Source organism: Bufo bufo, chromosome 9 (genome assembly GCF_905171765.1).
Source record: "Bufo bufo chromosome 9, aBufBuf1.1, whole genome shotgun sequence".
Taxonomy (NCBI): Eukaryota; Metazoa; Chordata; class Amphibia; order Anura; family Bufonidae; genus Bufo; species Bufo bufo.
The window spans coordinates 3,504,459-3,527,730 of NC_053397.1; the positions used below are offsets into that span (position 1 = coordinate 3,504,459).

Consider the following 23,272-nt stretch of genomic DNA (forward strand, 5'->3'; position numbering starts at 1 on the left):
TTGGACAGGATCTATGCACCTGCAGCTCTGGGTGTGAATGGAGTAAAGGGGGGACTGAATGTTTTAGGCAGACTTAGCCCCAGAAATGATTCTGGTCCTTGGATCACATCTTACAAGTGGTGGCTGAGGCTGGCAGCGTGGGAGGGTGTGCGCCCTAATCCCACTCTTCTTTCTTCTTGCAGCCCCAGAAGTGGTGGCACGGCAGAGATATGGGCGCCCCGTGGACTGCTGGGCGATTGGAGTCATCATGTACATACTGTGAGTGGCGGGGGGTTATATGACGGCCGGGATGGGGGGAGATAGACGAGGTTGATGCCTCTTCTTCCGCAGGCTCTCCGGGAACCCCCCGTTCTATGACGAGACGGAGGACGAGGACTATGAAAGCCATGACAAGAACTTGTTCAGAAAGATCCTGCACGGAGACTACGAGTTCGACTCCCCATACTGGGATGATATTTCACCGGCAGGTAGGTGGCCGCCATGCGTCATCTACTTACATCGCCAGCGCTCGTCCAACCTGCTGTAAATGAGGCTTCATCACTGCTGTCATTTTTCTGGTCCTACAGCTGAGGAGCTCGTTACAATGTATCAGCAGAAACCTGCGGAGTAGCTCACATTGTAACCAGGCCTCGGATCAGCTCAGGACGAGCCTCTGGATATACACTATGTTCCCTCTTGTTGACAGCAAGCAGAGATCCTTAAACAGCGACTGAAGTCTGATACAGAGCAGTAATAATGAATTAATCCTCATCATCTACAACTAACACTTCATTCTCTGCAGCCAAGGACCTGGTGACCCGGCTGATGGAGGTGGACCAGGACCAGCGGGTGACGGCGGCCGATGCCATCAGTCATGAATGGTGACGTTTCACTTCTGTCCCACTACAGTCATTATTCATTCCCATCATGTCCCAGCATGTAGAGGTAAACTCCATACACATTCATTAGCAGATCCCACTCCTGGCCCCATCTGGTGGCATAGCCACCTGTGGTCCGTAGACAGGACCCTCAGTGACTGGGGGCTTACATCATGTTCCAGAGTGCTGCTAGGTGGGAGACAAACAACCACTTACTTCAGTGGTGACATGTACCAGTAACAGACCCGCCACCTGACCGCCATCGGACGTGGCTGCGCCCTCGGGAGCCACCTGCTCTAGATTCCATGATATCATTTATAAACTGCTGAAGGCTCAGGAGACAGAGCAGCAGCCTGAGCCACTGATGAGGCAGGGGGTGTAGTCACCCCAGCTGTGCAGGGTAAAGCATGGAGGATAGAGCAGAGCGCAGATGATCTCAATAAACAGTGAGGGTCCATTTATACATCCGTGTGTGTTTTGCGGATCCACGGAGCCGCAAAACACGGACAGCGGCAATGTGCGTTCCGCATTTTGCGGACCGCACATTGCCGGCACTAAGAGAATATGCCTTTTTTTGTCCGCTATTGCGGACAAGAATAGAACATGTTCTATTTTTTTCAGGATCGGAATTGCGGACCCGGAAGTGCGGGTCCGCAATTCCGGATCGGGGCCGCACGTCGTGCAGCCCCATAGAAATGTATGAATCCGCAATTCCGTTCTGCAAAATGCGGAATGGAATTGCGGATGTGTGAATAGAGCCTTAGACTCACAGATTTAGAGATCAGCGTTCCTGGAGCAGAATACCACTGAAGTCAGTAATAAAGTACACAGACCTGAGTGTAAAACCTGAGCCTCAGTGATCGCTGTGATAACTAACAATCATCAATGACCACGACCCCGACCTGAGCCCCACTCGGCTCAAGCTACATCAGTAATTACCTGTAATCATCTGTTACAGGATTTCTGGGAACGCAGCATCGGACAAAAACATCAAAGATGGTGTCTGCGCTCAGATCGAGAAAAACTTTGCTAAAGCCAAATGGAAGGTGAGAAGTTTCTTGTATCTGTCTCTATAATACTGCTCCTATATACAAGAATATAACTACTATAATACTGCTCCTATATACAAGAATATAACTACTATAATACTGCTCCTATATACAGGGATATAACTACTATAATACTGCTCCTATGTACAGGAATATAACTACTATAATACTGCTCCTATATACAAGAATATAACTACTATAATACTGCTCCTATGTACAAGAATATAACTACTATAATACTGCTCCTCTGTACAAGAATATAACTACTATAATACTGCTCCTATGTACAAGAATATAACTACTATAATACTGCTCTTATGTACAAGAATATAACTACTATAATACTGCCTCCTATGTACAAGAATATAACTACTATAATACTGCTCCTATATACAAGAATATAACTACTATAATACTGCTCCTATATACAAGAATATAACTACTATAATACTGCTCCTATGTACAAGAATATAACTACTATAATACTGCTCCTATGTACAGGAATATAACTACTATAATACTGCCTCCTATGTACAGGAATATAACTACTATAATACTGCTCCTATGTACAAGACTATAACTACTATAATACTGCTCCTATGTACAAAAATATAACTACTATAATACTGCTCCTATATACAAGAATATAACTACTATAATACTGCTCCTATGTACAAGAATATAACTACTATAATACTGCCCCTATGTACAGGAATATAACTACTATAATACTGCCTCCTATGTACAAGAATATAACTACTATAATACTGCTCCTATATACAAGAATATAACTACTATAATACTGCTCCTATGTACAAGAATATAACTACTATAATACTGCCTCCTATGTACAAGAATATAACTACTATAATACTGCTCCTATATACAAGAATATAACTACTATAATACTGCTCCTATGTACAAGAATATAACTACTATAATACTGCTCCTCTGTACAAGAATATAACTACTATAATACTGCTCCTCTGTACAAGAATATAACTACTATAATACTGCTCCTATATACAAGAATATAACTACTATAATACTGCTCCTATGTACAAGAATATAACTACTATAATACTGCTCCTATGTACAAGAATATAACTACTATAATACTGCCTCCTATGTACAAGAATATAACTACTATAATACTGCCTCCTATGTACAAGAATATAACTACTATAATACTGCCTCCTATGTACAAGAATATAACTACTATAATACTGCTCCTATATACAAGAATATAACTACTATAATACTGCTCCTATGTACAAGAATATAACTACTATAATACTGCTCCTATGTACAAGAATATAACTACTATAATACTGCTCCTATGTACAAGAATATAACTACTATAATACTGCCTCCTATGTACAAGAATATAACTACTATAATACTGCTCCTATGTACAAGAATATAACTACTATAATACTGCCTCCTATGTACAAGAATATAACTACTATAATACTGCTCCTATATACAAGAATATAACTACTATAATACTGCTCCTATGTACAAGAATATAACTACTATAATACTGCTCCTCTGTACAAGAATATAACTACTATAATACTGCTCCTCTGTACAAGAATATAACTACTATAATACTGCTCCTATATACAAGAATATAACTACTATAATACTGCTCCTATGTACAAGAATATAACTACTATAATACTGCTCCTATGTACAAGAATATAACTACTATAATACTGCCTCCTATGTACAAGAATATAACTACTATAATACTGCCTCCTATGTACAAGAATATAACTACTATAATACTGCCTCCTATGTACAAGAATATAACTACTATAATACTGCTCCTATATACAAGAATATAACTACTATAATACTGCTCCTATGTACAAGAATATAACTACTATAATACTGCTCCTATGTACAAGAATATAACTACTATAATACTGCCTCCTATGTACAAGAATATAACTACTATAATACTGCCTCCTATGTACAAGAATATAACTACTATAATACTGCCTCCTATGTACAAGAATATAACTACTATAATACTGCTCCTATGTACAAGAATATAACTACTATAATACTGCCTCCTATGTACAAGAATATAACTACTATAATACTGCTCCTATGTACAAGACTATAACTACTATAATACTGCCTCTTATGTACAAGAATATAACTGCTATAATACTGCTCCTATGTATAAGTATATAACTACTATAATACTGCCTCCTATGTACAAGAATATAACTACTATAATACTGCTCCTATGTACAAGACTATAACTACTATAATACTGCCTCTTATGTACAAGAATATAACTGCTATAATACTGCTCCTATGTACAAGAATATAACTACTATAATACTGCCTCCTATGTACAAGAATATAACTACTATAATACTGCTCCTATGTACAAGAATATAACTACTATAATACTGCTCCTGTATACAAGAATATAACTACTATAATACTGCTCCTATGTACAAGAATATAACTACTATAATACTGCCTCCTATATACAAGAATATAACTACTATAATACTGCTCCTATGTACAAGAATATAACTACTATAATACTGCCTCCTATATACAAGAATATAACTACTATAATACTGCTCCTATGTACAAGAATATAACTACTATAATACTGCTCCTATGTACAAGAATATATCTACTATAATACTGCTCCTATGTACAAGAATATAACTACTATAATACTGCCTCCTATGTGCAAGAATATAACTACTATAATACTGCTCCTATGTACAAGAATATAACTGCTATAATACTGCTCCTATGTACAAGAATATAACTACTATAATACTGCCTCCTATGTACAAGAATATAACTACTATAATACTGCTCCTATGTACAAGAATATAACTACTATAATACTGCTCCTATGTACAATAATATAACTACTATAATACTGCCTCCTATGTACAAGAATATAACTACTATAATACTGCCTCCTATGTACAAGAATATAACTACTATAATACTGCTCCTATGTACAAGAATATAACTACTATAATACTGCTCCTATATACAAGAATATAACTACTATAATACTGCCTCCTATGTACAAGAATATAACTACTATAATACTGCTCCTATGTACAAGAATATAACTACTATAATACTGCTTCTATATACAAGAATATAACTACTATAATACTGCTCCTATGTACAAGAATATAACTACTATAATACTGCTCCTATGTACAAGAATATAACTACTATAATACTACCTCCTATGTACAGGAATATAAAAACTATAATACTGCTCCTATGTACAAGAATATAACTACTATAATACTGCCTCCTATGTACAAGAATATAACTACTATAATACTGCTCCTATGTACAGGAATATAACTACTACAATACTGCCTCCTATGTACAAGAATATAACTACTATAATACTGCCTCCTATGTATAGGAATATAACTACTGTAATACTGCCTCCTATGTACAAGAATATAACTACTATAATACTGCTCCTAGGTACAAGAATATAACTACTATAATACTGCTCCTATGTACAAGAATATAACTAGTATAATACTGCTCCTATGTACAAGAATATAACTAGTATAATACTGCTCCTATGTACAAGAATATAACTACTATAATACTGCCTCCTATGTACAAGAATATAACTACTATAATACTGCTCCTATGTACAAGAATATAACTACTATAATACTACCTCCTATGTACAAGAATATAACTACTATAATACTGCTCCTATGTACAAGAATATAACTAGGGGTGCACCGAAATTCCGGCAGCCGAAAATATCGGCCGAAAATGCACCTAATCCACTTCGGCTGATATTGTTACATATCGGCCGAAAATATGGGGTGTGGGATTTGTCACCCACCATCTGCGGGCGGGCGCCGGGCGGGCGGTTTACTTTGTCACTGCATCTTTATTTTACCTTACAATCGTGAGGCTCCAGTAACTAACAACTCTGCAGGCAGAGCGGAGGCCGGCGTAACGTCACTTACTCACGTGACGCGCCTGCTCCGCCTCCTTCATTCATAAAGTGGGCGGAGCAGGTGCGTCACGTGAGTAAGTGACGTTACGTCGCCCTCCGCTCTGCCTGCAGAGTTGTTACTGGAGCGTCAAGATTGTAAGGTAAAATAAAGATGCAGTGAGTGATTAGTCTGCTGTGAGCAGCAGGGCCGGGGCTGTTATGGGTAGGGGGATCGGTCTATGGCACTGCTATGGGGAGGGGGGATCTGTGCACTGTTATGGGGAAAGGGATCTGTGCACTGTTATGGGGAAAGGGATCTGTGCACTGTTATGCCCATAACAGTGCACATATCCCCTTTCCATAACAGTGCACAGATCCCCCTCTCCATAACAGCGCCACCCACAGATCCCCCTCTCCATAACAGCGCCACCCACAGATCCCCCTCTCCATAACAGCGCCACCCACAGATCCCCCTCTCCATAACAGCGCCACCCACAGATCCCCCTCTCCATAACAGCGCCACCCACAGATCCCCCTCTCCATAACAGCGCCACCCACAGATCCCCCTCTCCATAACAGCGCCACCCACAGATCCCCCTCTCCATAACAGCGCCACCCACAGATAAATTTCATTCATGAAAAAAAATTATTAATAAAATCATTAAAAAAAAAGTATTTTAAAAGTATTTGGGCAAAAAGGCAGTTTCGGTTTTCGGTCAAGGGCATCCTGAATTTTCGGTTTCGGTTTCGGACCAGAATTTTCATTTCGGTGCACCCCTATAACTACTATAATACTGCCTCCTATGTACAAGAATATAACTACTATAATACTGCTCCTATGGACAAGAATATAACTACTATAATACTGCCTCCTATGTACAAGAATATAACTACTATAATACTGCCTCCTATGTACAAGAATATAACTACTATAATACTGCTCCTATGTACAAGAATATAACTACTATAATACTGCCTCCTATGTACAAGAATATAACTACTATAATACTGCTCCTATGTACAAGAATATAACTACTATAATACTGCTCCTATGTACAAGTATATAACTACTATAATACTGCTCCTATGTACAAGAATATAACTACTATAATACTGCCCCTATGTACAAGAATATAACTACTATAATACTGCCTCCTATGTACAAGAATATAACTACTATAATACTGCTCCTATGGACAAGAATAGAACTACTATAATACTGCTCCTATGTACAAGAATATAACTACTATAATACAGCCTCCTATGTACAGGAATATAACTACTATAATACTGCTCCTATGTACAAGAATATATCTACTATAATACTGCTCCTATATACAAGAATATAACTACTATAATACTGCCTCCTGTGTACAAGAATATAACTACTATAATACTGCTCCTATGTACAGGAATATAAAAACTATAATACTGCTCCTATGTACAAGAATATAACTACTATAATACTGCTCCTATGTACAAGAATATAACTACTATAATACTGCCTCCTATGTACAAGAATATAACTACTATAATACTGCCTCCTATGTACAAGAATATAACTACTATAATACTACCTCCTATGTACAAGAATATAACTACTATAATACTGCTCCTATGTACTAGAATATAACTACTATAATACTGCTCCTATGTACAAGAATATAACTACTATAATACTGCTCCTATGTACAAGAATATAACTACTATAATACTACCTCCTATGTACAAGAATATAACTACTATAATACTGCTCCTATGTACTAGAATATAACTACTATAATACTGCTCCTATGTACAAGAATATAACTACTATAATACTGCCTCCTATATACAAGAATATAACTACTATAATACTGCCTCCTATGTACAAGAATATAACTACTATAATACTGCCTCCTATGTACAAGAATATAACTACTATAATACTGCTCCTATATACAAGAATATAACTACTATAATACTGCTCCTATGTACAAGAATATAACTACTATAATACTGCTCCTATGTACAAGAATATAACTACTATAATACTGCCTCCTATGTACAAGAATATAACTACTATAATACTGCCTCCTATGTACAAGAATATAACTACTATAATACTGCCTCCTATGTACAAGAATATAACTACTATAATACTGCTCCTATGTACAAGAATATAACTACTATAATACTGCCTCCTATGTACAAGAATATAACTACTATAATACTGCTCCTATGTACAAGACTATAACTACTATAATACTGCCTCTTATGTACAAGAATATAACTGCTATAATACTGCTCCTATGTATAAGTATATAACTACTATAATACTGCCTCCTATGTACAAGAATATAACTACTATAATACTGCTCCTATGTACAAGACTATAACTACTATAATACTGCCTCTTATGTACAAGAATATAACTGCTATAATACTGCTCCTATGTACAAGAATATAACTACTATAATACTGCCTCCTATGTACAAGAATATAACTACTATAATACTGCTCCTATGTACAAGAATATAACTACTATAATACTGCTCCTGTATACAAGAATATAACTACTATAATACTGCTCCTATGTACAAGAATATAACTACTATAATACTGCCTCCTATATACAAGAATATAACTACTATAATACTGCTCCTATGTACAAGAATATAACTACTATAATACTGCCTCCTATATACAAGAATATAACTACTATAATACTGCTCCTATGTACAAGAATATAACTACTATAATACTGCTCCTATGTACAAGAATATATCTACTATAATACTGCTCCTATGTACAAGAATATAACTACTATAATACTGCCTCCTATGTGCAAGAATATAACTACTATAATACTGCTCCTATGTACAAGAATATAACTGCTATAATACTGCTCCTATGTACAAGAATATAACTACTATAATACTGCCTCCTATGTACAAGAATATAACTACTATAATACTGCTCCTATGTACAAGAATATAACTACTATAATACTGCTCCTATGTACAATAATATAACTACTATAATACTGCCTCCTATGTACAAGAATATAACTACTATAATACTGCCTCCTATGTACAAGAATATAACTACTATAATACTGCTCCTATGTACAAGAATATAACTACTATAATACTGCTCCTATATACAAGAATATAACTACTATAATACTGCCTCCTATGTACAAGAATATAACTACTATAATACTGCTCCTATGTACAAGAATATAACTACTATAATACTGCTTCTATATACAAGAATATAACTACTATAATACTGCTCCTATGTACAAGAATATAACTACTATAATACTGCCTCCTATATACAAGAATATAACTACTATAATACTGCTCCTATGTACAAGAATATAACTACTATAATACTACCTCCTATGTACAGGAATATAAAAACTATAATACTGCTCCTATGTACAAGAATATAACTACTATAATACTGCCTCCTATGTACAAGAATATAACTACTATAATACTGCTCCTATGTACAGGAATATAACTACTATAATACTGCCTCCTATGTACAAGAATATAACTACTATAATACTGCCTCCTATGTATAGGAATATAACTACTGTAATACTGCCTCCTATGTACAAGAATATAACTACTATAATACTGCTCCTAGGTACAAGAATATAACTACTATAATACTGCTCCTATGTACAAGAATATAACTAGTATAATACTGCTCCTATGTACAAGAATATAACTAGTATAATACTGCTCCTATGTACAAGAATATAACTACTATAATACTGCCTCCTATGTACAAGAATATAACTACTATAATACTGCTCCTATGTACAAGAATATAACTACTATAATACTACCTCCTATGTACAAGAATATAACTACTATAATACTGCTCCTATGTACAAGAATATAACTAGGGGTGCACCGAAATTCCGGCAGCCGAAAATATCGGCCGAAAATGCACCTAATCCACTTCGGCTGATATTGTTACATATCGGCCGAAAATATGGGGTGTGGGATTTGTCACCCACCATCTGCGGGCGGGCGCCGGGCGGGCGGTTTACTTTGTCACTGCATCTTTATTTTACCTTACAATCGTGAGGCTCCAGTAACTAACAACTCTGCAGGCAGAGCGGAGGCCGGCGTAACGTCACTTACTCACGTGACGCGCCTGCTCCGCCTCCTTCATTCATAAAGTGGGCGGAGCAGGTGCGTCACGTGAGTAAGTGACGTTACGTCGCCCTCCGCTCTGCCTGCAGAGTTGTTACTGGAGCGTCAAGATTGTAAGGTAAAATAAAGATGCAGTGAGTGATTAGTCTGCTGTGAGCAGCAGGGCCGGGGCTGTTATGGGTAGGGGGATCGGTCTATGGCACTGCTATGGGGAGGGGGGATCTGTGCACTGTTATGGGGAAAGGGATCTGTGCACTGTTATGGGGAAAGGGATCTGTGCACTGTTATGCCCATAACAGTGCACATATCCCCTTTCCATAACAGTGCACAGATCCCCCTCTCCATAACAGCGCCACCCACAGATCCCCCTCTCCATAACAGCGCCACCCACAGATCCCCCTCTCCATAACAGCGCCACCCACAGATCCCCCTCTCCATAACAGCGCCACCCACAGATCCCCCTCTCCATAACAGCGCCACCCACAGATCCCCCTCTCCTTAACAGCGCCACCCACAGATCCCCCTCTCCATAACAGCGCCACCCACAGATCCCCCTCTCCATAACAGCGCCACCCACAGATAAATTTCATTCATGAAAAAAAATTATTAATAAAATCATTAAAAAAAAAGTATTTTAAAAGTATTTGGGCAAAAAGGCAGTTTCGGTTTTCGGTCAAGGGCATCCTGAATTTTCGGTTTCGGACCAGAATTTTCATTTCGGTGCACCCCTATAACTACTATAATACTGCCTCCTATGTACAAGAATATAACTACTATAATACTGCTCCTATGGACAAGAATATAACTACTATAATACTGCCTCCTATGTACAAGAATATAACTACTATAATACTGCCTCCTATGTACAAGAATATAACTACTATAATACTGCTCCTATGTACAAGAATATAACTACTATAATACTGCCTCCTATGTACAAGAATATAACTACTATAATACTGCTCCTATGTACAAGAATATAACTACTATAATACTGCTCCTATGTACAAGTATATAACTACTATAATACTGCTCCTATGTACAAGAATATAACTACTATAATACTGCCCCTATGTACAAGAATATAACTACTATAATACTGCCTCCTATGTACAAGAATATAACTACTATAATACTGCTCCTATGGACAAGAATAGAACTACTATAATACTGCTCCTATGTACAAGAATATAACTACTATAATACAGCCTCCTATGTACAGGAATATAACTACTATAATACTGCTCCTATGTACAAGAATATATCTACTATAATACTGCTCCTATATACAAGAATATAACTACTATAATACTGCCTCCTGTGTACAAGAATATAACTACTATAATACTGCTCCTATGTACAGGAATATAAAAACTATAATACTGCTCCTATGTACAAGAATATAACTACTATAATACTGCTCCTATGTACAAGAATATAACTACTATAATACTGCCTCCTATGTACAAGAATATAACTACTATAATACTGCCTCCTATGTACAAGAATATAACTACTATAATACTACCTCCTATGTACAAGAATATAACTACTATAATACTGCTCCTATGTACTAGAATATAACTACTATAATACTGCTCCTATGTACAAGAATATAACTACTATAATACTGCTCCTATGTACAAGAATATAACTACTATAATACTACCTCCTATGTACAAGAATATAACTACTATAATACTGCTCCTATGTACTAGAATATAACTACTATAATACTGCTCCTATGTACAAGAATATAACTACTATAATACTGCCTCCTATATACAAGAATATAACTACTATAATACTGCCTCCTATGTACAAGAATATAACTACTATAATACTGCCTCCTATGTACAAGAATATAACTACTATAATACTACTCCTATGTACAAGAATATAACTACTATAATACTGCTCCTATGTACAAGAATATAACTACTATAATACTGCCTCCTATGTACAAGAATATAACTACTATAATACTGCCTCCTATGTACAAGAATATAACTACTATAATACTGCCTCCTATGTACAAGAATATAACTACTATAATACTGCTCCTATGTACAAGAATATAACTACTATAATACTGCCTCCTATGTACAAGAATATAACTACTATAATACTGCTCCTATGTACAAGTATATAACTACTATAATACTGCCTCCTATGTACAAGAATATAACTACTATAATACTGCTCCTATGTACAAGAATATAACTACTATAATACTGCTCCTATGTACAAGTATATAACTACTATAATACTGCTCCTATGTACAGGAATATAACTACTATAATACTGCCTCCTATGTACAAGAATATAACTACTATAATACTGCCTCCTATGTACAAGAATATAACTACTATAATACTGCCTCCTATGTACAAGAATATAACTACTATAATACTGCCTCCTATGTACAAGAATATAACTACTATAATACTGCTCCTATGTACAAGAATATAACTACTATAATACTGCCTCCTATGTACAAGAATATAACTACTATAATACTGCTCCTATGTACAAGTATATAACTACTATAATACTGCCTCCTATGTACAAGAATATAACTACTATAATACTGCTCCTATGTACAAGAATATAACTACTATAATACTGCTCCTATGTACAAGAATATAACTACTATAATACTGCTCCTCTGTACAAGAATATAACTACTATAATACTGCTCCTATGTACAAGAATATAACTACTATAATACTGCCTCCTATGTACAAGAATATAACTACTATAATACTGCTCCTATGTACAAGAATATATCTACAGACCATCTACCGGCCTCCTACGGACAGTTACATAAAGCTGTATGGTGACAGTATATACAGAATAGAGCGTGTTCTGCAGATGGTTGCTCCTGGGTTTCTCTGCGCTCCTCTCTCTCAGCAGTCTCTGTAATGAGGACGTCTCCTCGATCTTCTGTGACATTACTGATGTCTTGAGGCTTTTTCTCTCTGCTGATATGGCGTCGCTGTGCTCGTGCAGTTGACCTCGGCTCGCTCATTACAATCTGCTTGTGTGGATTTGAGGCTTGTAATGTATTTAGCGGTAAATAAAATGGTGCTCATTTCCATCTGCAGCGTGTGATTAGCATGTAATGTGCTCAGCACATGTCAGCGTCTCACATGCACATGACATGATCCCGCTGCTCTCAGCATCTTAGTCTCAGAATTACACTTTCTCTTTATAAGGCGCAGTGACCGGCGGCGGCTGAGTGGAGCACAACTCCCAATGTGGATCATCCTCTGTAGAGCAGGTTCTTTATGATGGTGTAATAAGTGCTGACTTCACCATCAGACACGGTTAGCATGGAGCTCTCATCTACCCAGATCTAGTGACCAGCTCCACCAGCCGCTGCAGACAGGGTCCTCGCTGGTCTCCATTATGGCGTCCAAACCTAGACTCCAGAAGGATCCAGTGTTTGCTATCGCTAAGGTAGAGCCTTTTGATATGACAGCACTCTGATATTAGATGAAAGTGCACTGATATTAGATGAGAGCACTCTGATATTAGATGAAAGTGCTGAAAGGGCTCTAATATTAGATGAAAATGCTCTGATATAAGATGAAAGTGATCTGATATTGGATGAATGCACTCTGATGTAACATGAGAGCACTCTGATATTAGGTGAATGCACTCTGATATTAGGTGAATGCACTCTGATATAAGATGAATGCGCTCTGATGTTAGATGAATGCACTCTGATATTAGGTGAATGCACTCTGATGTTAGATGAGAGCGCTCTGATGTAAGATGAATGCACTCTGATGTTAGATGAGAGCGCTCTGATGTAAGATGAATGCACTCTGATGTTAGATGAATGCACTCTGATGTAAGATGAATGCACTCTGATGTTAGATGAATGCACTCTGATGTTAGATGAATGCACTCTGATGTAAGATGAGAGCGCTCTGATGTCAGATTAGAGCACTCTGATGTTAGATGAATGCATTCTGATGTAAGATGAGGGCACTCTGATATTAGGTGAATGCACTCTGATGTTAGATGAATGCATTCTGATGTAAGATGAGGGCACTCTGATATTAGGTGAATGCACTCTGATGTTAGATGAATGCACTCTGATGTAAGATGAGAGCGCTCTGATATTAGGTGAATGCACTCTGATGTTAGATGAATGCACTCTGATGTTAGATGAATGCACTCTGATGTAAGATGAGAGCGCTCTGATGTTAGATGAATGCACTCTGATGTAAGATGAGAGCGCTCTGATGTTAGATGAATGCACTCTGATGTAAGATGAGAGCGCTCTGATGTTAGATGAATGCACTCTGATATTGGATGAATGCACTCTGATGTAACATGAGAGCACTCTGATATTAGGTGAATGCACTCTGATATTAGGTGAATGCACTCTGATATTAGGTGAATGCACTCTGATATTAGGTGAATGCACTCTGATATAAGATGAATGCGCTCTGATGTTAGATGAATGCACTCTGATATTAGGTGAATGCACTCTGATGTTAGATGAGAGCGCTCTGATGTAAGATGAATGCACTCTGATGTTAGATGAGAGCGCTCTGATGTAAGATGAATGCACTCTGATGTTAGATGAATGCACTCTGATGTAAGATGAATGCACTCTGATGTAAGATGAATGCACTCTGATGTTAGATGAATGCACTCTGATGTTAGATGAGAGCGCTCTGATGTCAGATTAGAGCACTCTGATGTTAGATGAATGCATTCTGATGTAAGATGAGGGCACTCTGATATTAGGTGAATGCACTCTGATGTTAGATGAATGCATTCTGATGTAAGATGAGGGCACTCTGATGTTAGATGAATGAACTCTGATGTTAGATGAATGCACTCTGATGTTAGATGAATGCACTCTGATGTAAGATGAATGCACTCTGATGTAAGATGAGAGCGCTCTGATGTTAGATGAATGCACTCTGATATTAGATGAATGCACTCTGATGTTAGATGAATGCACTCTGATGTAAGATGAGAGCGCTCTGATATTAGGTGAATGCACTCTGATGTTAGATGAATGCACTCTGATGTTAGATGAATGCACTCTGATGTAAGATGAGAGCGCTCTGATGTTAGATGAATGCACTCTGATGTAAGATGAGAGCGCTCTGATGTTAGATGAATGAACTCTGATGTTAGATGAATGCACTCTGATGTTAGATGAATGCACTCTGATGTAAGATGAATGCACTCTGATGTAAGATGAGAGCGCTCTGATGTTAGATGAATGCACTCTGATGTAAGATGAGGGCACTCTGATGTTAGATGAATGCACTCTGATGTAAGATGAATGCACTCTGATGTTAGGTGAATGCACTCTGATGTTAGATGAATGCACTCTGATGTTAGATGAATGCACTCTGATGTAAGATGAGAGCGCTCTGATGTCAGATTAGAGCACTCTGATGTTAGATGAATGCATTCTGATGTAAGATGAGGGCACTCTGATATTAGGTGAATGCACTCTGATGTTAGATGAATGCATTCTGATGTAAGATGAGGGCACTCTGATATTAGGTGAATGCACTCTGATGTTAGATGAATGCACTCTGATGTAAGATGAGAGCGCTCTGATATTAGGTGAATGCACTCTGATGTTAGATGAATGCACTCTGATGTTAGATGAATGCACTCTGATGTAAGATGAGAGCGCTCTGATGTTAGATGAATGCACTCTGATGTAAGATGAGAGCGCTCTGATGTTAGATGAATGCACTCTGATGTAAGATGAATGCACTCTGATGTAAGATGAGAGCGCTCTGATGTTAGATGAATGCACTCTGATATTGGATGAATGCACTCTGATGTAACATGAGAGCACTCTGATATTAGGTGAATGCACTCTGATATTAGGTGAATGCACTCTGATATTAGGTGAATGCACTCTGATATAAGATGAATGCGCTCTGATGTTAGATGAATGCACTCTGATATTAGGTGAATGCACTCTGATGTTAGATGAGAGCGCTCTGATGTAAGATGAATGCACTCTGATGTTAGATGAGAGCGCTCTGATGTAAGATGAATGCACTCTGATGTTAGATGAATGCACTCTGATGTAAGATGAATGCACTCTGATGTAAGATGAATGCACTCTGATGTTAGATGAATGCACTCTGATGTAAGATGAGGGCACTCTGATGTAAGATGAATGCACTCTGATGTAAGATGAGAGCGCTCTGATGTTAGATGAATGCACTCTGATGTAAGATGAGAGCGCTCTGATGTTAGATGAATGAACTCTGATGTTAGATGAATGCACTCTGATGTTAGATGAATGCACTCTGATGTTAGATGAATGCACTCTGATGTAAGATGAGAGCGCTCTGATGTTAGATGAATGCACTCTGATGTAAGATGAGAGCGCTCTGATGTTAGATGAATGCACTCTGATGTAAGATGAGAGCGCTCTGATGTTAGATGAATGCACTCTGATATTGGATGAATGCACTCTGATGTAACATGAGAGCACTCTGATATTAGGTGAATGCACTCTGATATTAGGTGAATGCACTCTGATATTAGGTGAATGCACTCTGATATTAGGTGAATGCACTCTGATATAAGATGAATGCGCTCTGATGTTAGATGAATGCACTCTGATATTAGGTGAATGCACTCTGATGTTAGATGAGAGCGCTCTGATGTAAGATGAATGCACTCTGATGTTAGATGAGAGCGCTCTGATGTAAGATGAATGCACTCTGATGTTAGATGAATGCACTCTGATGTAAGATGAATGCACTCTGATGTAAGATGAATGCACTCTGATGTTAGATGAATGCACTCTGATGTTAGATGAGAGCGCTCTGATGTCAGATTAGAGCACTCTGATGTTAGATGAATGCATTCTGATGTAAGATGAGGGCACTCTGATATTAGGTGAATGCACTCTGATGTTAGATGAATGCATTCTGATGTAAGATGAGGGCACTCTGATGTTAGATGAATGAACTCTGATGTTAGATGAATGCACTCTGATGTTAGATGAATGCACTCTGATGTAAGATGAATGCACTCTGATGTAAGATGAGAGCGCTCTGATGTTAGATGAATGCACTCTGATATTAGATGAATGCACTCTGATGTTAGATGAATGCACTCTGATGTAAGATGAGAGCGCTCTGATATTAGGTGAATGCACTCTGATGTTAGATGAATGCACTCTGATGTTAGATGAATGCACTCTGATGTAAGATGAGAGCGCTCTGATGTTAGATGAATGCACTCTGATGTAAGATGAGAGCGCTCTGATGTTAGATGAATGAACTCTGATGTTAGATGAATGCACTCTGATGTTAGATGAATGCACTCTGATGTAAGATGAATGCACTCTGATGTAAGATGAGAGCGCTCTGATGTTAGATGAATGCACTCTGATGTAAGATGAGGGCACTCTGATGTTAGATGAATGCACTCTGATGTAAGATGAATGCACTCTGATGTTAGGTGAATGCACTCTGATGTTAGATGAATGCACTCTGATGTTAGATGAATGCACTCTGATGTAAGATGAGAGCGCTCTGATGTCAGATTAGAGCACTCTGATGTTAGATGAATGCATTCTGATGTAAGATGAGGGCACTCTGATATTAGGTGAATGCACTCTGATGTTAGATGAATGCATTCTGATGTAAGATGAGGGCACTCTGATATTAGGTGAATGCACTCTGATGTTAGATGAATGCACTCTGATGTAAGATGAGAGCGCTCTGATATTAGGTGAATGCACTCTGATGTTAGATGAATGCACTCTGATGTTAGATGAATGCACTCTGATGTAAGATGAGAGCGCTCTGATGTTAGATGAATGCACTCTGATGTAAGATGAGAGCGCTCTGATGTTAGATGAATGCACTCTGATGTAAGATGAATGCACTCTGATGTAAGATGAGAGCGCTCTGATGTTAGATGAATGCACTCTGATATTGGATGAATGCACTCTGATGTAACATGAGAGCACTCTGATATTAGGTGAATGCACTCTGATATTAGGTGAATGCACTCTGATATTAGGTGAATGCACTCTGATATAAGATGAATGCGCTCTGATGTTAGATGAATGCACTCTGATATTAGGTGAATGCACTCTGATGTTAGATGAGAGCGCTCTGATGTAAGATGAATGCACTCTGATGTTAGATGAGAGCGCTCTGATGTAAGATGAATGCACTCTGATGTTAGATGAATGCACTCTGATGTAAGATGAATGCACTCTGATGTAAGATGAATGCACTCTGATGTTAGATGAATGCACTCTGATGTAAGATGAGGGCACTCTGATGTAAGATGAATGCACTCTGATGTTAGATGAATGCACTCTGATGTTAGATGAATGCATTCTGATGTAAGATGAGGGCACTCTGATATTAGGTGAATGCACTCTGATGTTAGATGAATGCATTCTGATGTAAGATGAGGGCACTCTGATATTAGGTGAATGCACTCTGATGTTAGATGAATGCACTCTGATGTAAGATGAGAGCGCTCTGATATTAGGTGAATGCACTCTGATGTTAGATGAATGCACTCTGATGTTAGATGAATGCACTCTGATGTAAGATGAGAGCGCTCTGATGTTAGATGAATGCACTCTGATGTAAGATGAGAGCGCTCTGATGTTAGATGAATGAACTCTGATGTTAGATGAATGCACTCTGATGTTAGATGAATGCACTCTGATGTAAGATGAATGCACTCTGATGTAAGATGAGAGCGCTCTGATGTTAGATGAATGCACTCTGATGTAAGATGAGGGCACTCTGATGTTAGATGAATGCACTCTGATGTAAGATGAGGGCACTCTGATGTTAGATTAATGCACTCTGATGTAAGATGAATGCACTCTGATGTTAGATGAATGCACTCTGATGTTAGATGAGGGCACTCTGATGTTAGATGAATGCACTCTGATGTAAGATGAGGGCACTCTGATGTTAGATGAGAGCACTCTGATGTAAGATGAGGGCACTCTGATGTAAGATGAGGGCACTCTGATGTTAGATGAATACACTCTGATGTAAGATGAATGCACTCTGATGTTAGATGAATGCATTCTGATGTAAGATGAGGGCACTCTGATGTAAGATGAGGGCACTCTGATGTTAGATGAATACACTCTGATATTAGGTGAATGCACTCTGATGTTAGATGAATGCACTCTGATGTAAGATGAATGCACTCTGATGTTAGATGAGAGCGCTCTGATGTTAGATGAATGCACTCTGATGCTAGATGAATGCACTCTGATGTTAGATGAATGCACTCTGATGTAAGATGAGAGCTCTCTGATGTTAGATGAATGCACTCTGATGTTAGATGAGAGCGCTCTGATGTTAGATGAATGCACTCTGATGTTAGATGAATGCACTCTGATGTTAGATGAATGCACTCTGATGTTAGATGAATGCACTCTGATATAAGATGAATGCACTCTGATGTTAGATGAATGCACTCTGATGTAAGATGAATGCTCTCTGATGTAAGATGAATGCACTCTGATATAAGATGAGGGCACTCTGATGTTAGATGAATGCACTCTGATGTTAGATGAATGCACTCTGATGTTAGATGAATGCACTCTGATGTTAGATGAATGCACTCTGATGTTAGATGAATGCACTCTGATGTTAGATGAATGCACTCTGATGTAAGATGAGGGCACTCTGATATAAGATGAGGGCACTCTGATGTTAGATGAATGCACTCTGATGTAAGATGAATGCACTCTGATGTAAGATGAATGCACTCTGATGTAAGATGAATGCACTCTGATGTTAGATGAGAGCGCTCTGATGTTAGATGAATGCACTCTGATGTTAGATGAATGCACTCTGATGTTAGATGAATGCACTCTGATATAAGATGAATGCACTCTGATGTAAGATGAATGCACTCTGATGTTAGATGAATGCACTCTGATGTAAGATGAGAGCTCTCTGATGTTAGATGAATGCACTCTGATGTTAGATGAGAGCGCTCTGATGTTAGATGAATGCACTCTGATGTTAGATGAATGCACTCTGATGTTAGATGAATGCACTCTGATGTTAGATGAATGCACTCTGATGTTAGATGAATGCACTCTGATGTTAGATGAATGCACTCTGATGTTAGATGAATGCACTCTGATGTTAGATGAATGCACTCTGATGTAAGATGAGGGCACTCTGATGTAAGATGAATGCACTCTGATGTTAGATGAGGGCACTCTGATGTTAGATGAATGCACTCTGATGTTAGATTAATGCACTCTGATGTAAGATGAATGCACTCTGATGTAAGATGAGGGCACTCTGATGTAAGATGAATGCACTCTGATGTTAGATGAGGGCACTCTGATGTTAGATGAATGCACTCTGATGTTAGATGAATGCACTCTGATGTAAGATGAGAGCGCTCTGATGTTAGATGAGGGCACTCTGATGTAAGATGAATGCACTCTGATGTTAGATGAGGGCACTCTGATGTTAGATGAATGCACTCTGATGTTAGATGAATGCACTCTGATGTAAGATGAATGCACTCTGATGTTAGATGAATGCACTCTGATGTTAGATGAATGCACTCTGATGTAAGATGAGGGCACTCTGATGTAAGATGAATGCACTCTGATGTTAGATGAGAGCGCTCTGATGTTAGATGAGAGCACTCTGATGTAAGATGAATGCACTCTGATGTTAGATGAGGGCACTCTGATGTTAGATGAATGCACTCTGATGTAAGATGAATGCACTCTGGTGTTAGATGAGGGCACTCTGATATTAGGTGAATGCACTCTGATGTAAGATGAATGCACTCTGATGTAAGATGAGAGCGCTCTGATGTTAGATGAGGGCACTCTGATGTAAGATGAATGCACTCTGATGTTAGATGAATGCTCTCTGATGTTAGATGAATGCACTCTGGTGTTAGATGAGGGCACTCTGATATTAGGTGAATGCACTCTGATGTAAGATGAATGCACTCTGATGTTAGATGAATGCTCTCTGATGTTAGATGAATGCTCTCTGATGTTAGATGAATGCTCTCTGATGTAAGATGAATGCACTCTGATGTTAGATGAATGCACTCTGATGTTAGATGAATGCACTCTGATGTTAGATGAATGCACTCTGATATAAGATGAGGGCACTCTGATGTTAGATGAATGCACTCTGATGTAAGATGAATGCTCTCTGATGTAAGATGAATGCACTCTGATGTAAGATGAATGCACTCTGATGTTAGATGAATGCACTCTGATGTTAGATGAATGCACTCTGATGTAAGATGAGGGCACTCTGATGTAAGATGAATGCACTCTGATGTTAGATGAGAGCGCTCTGATGTTAGATGAGAGCACTCTGATGTAAGATGAATGCACTCTGATGTTAGATGAGGGCACTCTGATGTTAGATGAATGCACTCTGATGTAAGATGAATGCACTCTGATATAAGATGAATGCACTCTGATGTAAGATGAATGCACTCTGATGTTAGATGAATGCTCTCTGATGTTAGATGAATGCTCTCTGATGTAAGATGAATGCACTCTGATGTAAGATGAATGCACTCTGATGTTAGATGAATGCACTCTGATGTTAGATGAATGCACTCTGATGTAAGATGAGGGCACTCTGATGTAAGATGAATGCACTCTGATGTTAGATGAGAGCGCTCTGATGTTAGATGAGAGCACTCTGATGTAAGATGAATGCACTCTGATGTTAGATGAGGGCACTCTGATGTTAGATGAATGCACTCTGATGTAAGATGAATGCACTCTGATATAAGATGAATGCACTCTGATGTTAGATGAGAGCGCTCTGATGTTAGATGAGAGCACTCTGATGTAAGATGAATGCACTCTGATGTAAGATGAGGGCACTCTGATGTTAGATGAATGCACTCTGATGTTAGATGAATGCACTCTGATGTAAGATGAATGCACTCTGATGTTAGATGAGGGCACTCTGATGTTAGATGAATGCACTCTGATGTTAGATGAGGGCACTCTGATGTAAGATGAATGCACTCTGATGTTAGATGAGGGCACTCTGATGTTAGATGAGGGCACTCTGATGTTAGATGAATGCACTCTGATATAAGATGAATGCACTCTGATGTTAGATGAATGCACTCTGATATAAGATGAATGCACTCTGATGTTAGATGAATGCACTCTGATGTAAGATGAATGCACTCTGATATAAGATGAATGCACTCTGATGTTAGATGAGAGCGCTCTGATGTTAGATGATTAAATTAAAGCACTCTGAAATTAGATACCGCCATGATATAAGATGACCCCCATCACACGCCCTCACTCCCTCCTTTCAGAATAATATTGTGGTTTACAGGGCACAGGATATCTGTCCCCCTCAGGGATACTCTATATTCACTACATGCAGAAGTTTCGTGAATTCTGTTCTTCAATAATTTGTACTGAGTTTTAACCTGTCTCATAGTCAAATCAAGAGCTGCATTCACAATTCTGCTGGGAACCAAGGTATCTACCAGCTCTGTGATGAAGGCCATGCCACTAACAGCCTGAGCTCTACTTCTGCATGGCAATACAATGCGTGTGCTGTAGTGAGCGCAGCAGAATACGCTCTGCGCAGACAATGAACCAGCAGGGGGCGATGTGAGATCAGTGCTACGACTAGGCTGGCAGACTGTGCTGCCTGATATTTAAGCAGTAGAACAAAATGACAAGCTCAGCTCTGCTATACGGGTTCCTTCCTTCTGCTTGCTCACCCCTTCTACAACCCTTTGTCTATTTCAGAAAGCCGTACGAGTGACCACCATGATGAAAAGGTTGAGAGCTCCGGAACAGACCGAGTCCAAAACCCCTTCTCCATCCACGGAGAACGAGAGGACACCAGGCCTGGCAACCCCGGCCCCGTCACCAGCCAGCACGCCAGCCGAGGACACTCCAACTCTGCTGACTCCATCTCCTGATGGAACCGGCTGAGAGTTCTGGAGAGGAGAGCTGCCAACCCGAAACCCTCTTCACCGCAGAGCATACTCTCATTAACCCTTCCTTCCCCTCCGCTCAGGAGGGGTTCTCTGCAGTCATGTCATTAACATTGTCGCTGTCAGAGAGAACTGCACCTGACTGCAGCGCAGAGCCATGTCAGATCCGTTGAATGCTAGGCAGAACCGCAGCACTAACCCTATTGCATTGCCCCATTAACCCCTCCACTGCTAGAGCAGAGCCTTTAT

At 38.7% G+C, this 23,272-nt stretch overlaps 1 protein-coding gene across 1 annotated transcript in view; it reads left to right on the forward strand.

Moving 5' to 3' along the window:
• Positions 1–23,021, forward strand: part of CAMKV (CaM kinase like vesicle associated) — a 50,133-nt gene extending 27,112 nt beyond the window's left edge. Inside the window, exons 6-10 of the mRNA XM_040408038.1 lie at positions 183–258; positions 331–467; positions 782–860; positions 1,816–1,903; positions 22,833–23,021. Of these exons, the coding sequence (XP_040263972.1) occupies positions 183–258; positions 331–467; positions 782–860; positions 1,816–1,903; positions 22,833–23,021 (569 nt within the window). The remainder of the gene's footprint in view (positions 1–182; positions 259–330; positions 468–781; positions 861–1,815; positions 1,904–22,832) is intronic.
• Positions 23,022–23,272: the final 251 nt, after the last annotated feature.